General features: G+C 46.9%; 1 protein-coding gene across 2 annotated transcripts in view; it reads right to left on the bottom strand.

The window, feature by feature from the left end:
- The window catches only part of Plekha3 (pleckstrin homology domain containing A3), a 17,058-nt gene that overhangs the window by 10,817 nt on the left and 3,517 nt on the right, over nt 1–2,724 (bottom strand). For both annotated transcript variants that reach the window (XM_005346622.3, XM_013355260.2), the window contains exon 2: nt 2,229–2,345. In XM_005346622.3, coding sequence (XP_005346679.1) covers nt 2,229–2,345 — 117 coding nt within the window. The remainder of the gene's footprint in view (nt 1–2,228; nt 2,346–2,724) is intronic.

The raw sequence follows: 2,724 nt of genomic DNA, 5'->3' as shown, positions 1-2,724 counted from the left end.
CGCACAACAACAAGATCGCAAAAACCCAAAGCCAACGCATTACTCAGAGAAATGAAATATCAAGTTCAACACAGGGAGGTGGACTACAGTAGATATTTTATTTTCATTTGTTTGGCATTTATCGGCGTATTAATCTGTCTGCCTGTAACAAGGTCTTACTATGTAGCTGAGGCTGGCCTGGACCGCACTGAAGAACTAGGCGACCCTCAAACATTCTTCTGCGCTCTCCAGCACTGGGGTCACAAGTATGCGCCACCACGCCCAGACAGTTCTCTCCGAACTCATTTACCGTGACGTTTCCATACCTGTGTATATGTCTATCTGCTGGGATTGTGGCCGCCAAACGACACTATTAACAGAACAAAAGCCAAGCGGGGGGAGGGGGAGGACAATATTTGCAAGCTCACTCTCATGATACAAAGAACGGCGACAAATCACTATAAAAGACAGCCAAGCTCAGAAAACCAGACCAAGAGCTGAACGGGGACTTTTCAAGCAGAGGACATGCGAGAAGCAAGCTCTCCACCACGGTGCCACCTCCTCAGCCCTAAGAAATGGGTTCCTGCCATTTCATTAATATGTGTAGTGCGCTTTCCTTGGGTCCATTATGGCAGATCTACACTATTAGGGTAATGGAGGGAAAGAGCTTAGTCACCGTCTCCCCAGTACAAGGGAAAGTGGGAGTTTACAGCCAGGGTGGGTGGGGTGATAAACTGAAGATGATTATAAAGAAACTTCTCGGGCAAATAGAAGTCTACTAAACTGATCTCATAAGAGCTGCCTAGCAAGTGCAAGAAGGCCCTGATCCCAGTTCCTAAAAGAACACGCTCTTTCCTCCCAACCACCTGTTAGAGCCAAATGGACACTCCCTGACTGTGCTCCTTCAAGGCGTTTCTACCCTGGCTCATAAGCTACCTACACAGCGGCACTCTGGATGTTCCTGGGTGATGAGGACACAGCAAAAATGAGCTACACAGACCCCAGCAAAGAGAGCATGACAAGCTAATACTGGTAAGTGTTTCTATAAGTTATACAGCCATGACACTTTTCCATCAGAACAGTAACAACTCTTAATTAAAGGGTGAACAGAGAACACAGCAGGCAATGTGTACTCTGGAGAAATCTCCAAAGACATCATGATCTACTCCAGGCTGACAATGTTATATGATGAGAATCCCGGCATGGAAGAGGAAAGCAAGACTTAGTGCCAGGCCAGTCTAGACTACACACAGAGACCCTGTCCCAAAACAAGAACGAAGACGAGGAAGCAAAGGAGGAAAAGGAGATGAAGTGGTGGTGGTGGGGGGAGCTGCATTACTAAGGAGTCTGAGATTAAGATAAAGGGGCAGAACTATAGCTAAAGAATATGAACCCAAAGCAGAAAAGAAGGAAGAGGAAGAAAGAAGAAAAGGAAGGAAAGAAGGAAAGAAGGAAGGAAGGAGAAAAGTTTCTTCCCTCCTTGGCTAATCTTACTTAGAATTACCATAAAATCATCAAAGTAGACTCCAGTGAAAATGTAGTGACTGCATTAATCTCAAATAAGCAAATACACAAGACAACAGATGCCTCCGGGTATTTGATGGCTTTGAGAAAAGCCCTCGGGCAGGACTGAAGCCCTCAAGCTGTGGGGGATGAGGGGTGGACATGAAAAAGGCTGGGGGGGGGGGATGGGACTAAACATTCATCCCTCTGGTGCTATTATTTCCCCTTTAGTTCTCCTTGAGGAATTTCAACCTCCTCATTATCATTTTATCTGATTTCATTCTACCCACCTTCCCCCCACACACAAGAATGGATCACTTCATGGTCTGTGAACTTTCCAAGAAAATTACCCCAGGACCCATTACTTCCCCTTTTGGAAGAAAAGGAAACCGTCTGTGTTCGCTCAAGCTCAACTGCAGTCAGCAAGAACCCAAGCTTCTAACTTCTACTCCATACTTTATCAAAACCCCCACAGAGAGGCCGGCTTCAGCCACAGAGCTCAGCGGCAGCCTTTCCGCCGTCTTTCCAGGGAGGGTGAAATGAAAGCATCTAGGTACTACAATAAATGATCTCTCAAGTCAAACAGCAGCAGGAAGCATCTATAAAGGGGGCATACCACACCTGTGTGCAACAGTGTTAAATGCCATCCTTGGATCCTGAAAGGGAGGACTTGGAAAGAAGACGATGGAGAGAAGACACTTACTCTCCTCACCTGGAGCAGGCTGTGGAGCCCTCTGCTTCCTTACCTTTAATCTCACACACGGCCATCTTTATGCTTCCTTTGCTCCCTTTGCAGACGTCATCCTGGGAGTCGTAGTAGGACAGGATCCCATTATCTAGAACAAACCATCGAGGCTGCCAACCTGGAGAGACCAGAAACCAAAGCAGATTAATAAATGATTCTCACCACATAGAAAGCTGATTTCCACCACGTCCCATTAATTCTGGACTCCCAGTAACGTCCACACAGTGAAATTTTTAATGGCCAACACTTGGCCAAGATGCCCCGAGATCTCTAGATAGATAAAGGACTATTTTTGTTCTGACTCGCAACCTTCTCTTTAACCCAGAAGATGCAGCCTCAACCACAGCTGCACCCAGGCACAGAACAACTGCCCCTTTCCAGTATATGTATAGAAGTGTAAGCCGGGCGATGGTGGCACACGCCTTTAATCCCAGCACTCGGGAGGCAGAGGCAGGCGGATCTCTGTGAGTTCGAGACCAGCCTGGTGAGTTTCAAGA

The sequence above is a fragment of the Microtus ochrogaster genome, chromosome 4 (genome assembly GCF_000317375.1).
Source record: "Microtus ochrogaster isolate Prairie Vole_2 chromosome 4, MicOch1.0, whole genome shotgun sequence".
Lineage (NCBI taxonomy): Eukaryota > Metazoa > Chordata > Mammalia > Rodentia > Cricetidae > Microtus > Microtus ochrogaster.
The sequence above is the reverse complement of the archived record's forward strand: the minus strand, read 5'-3'. Positions and strand labels throughout refer to the sequence as shown.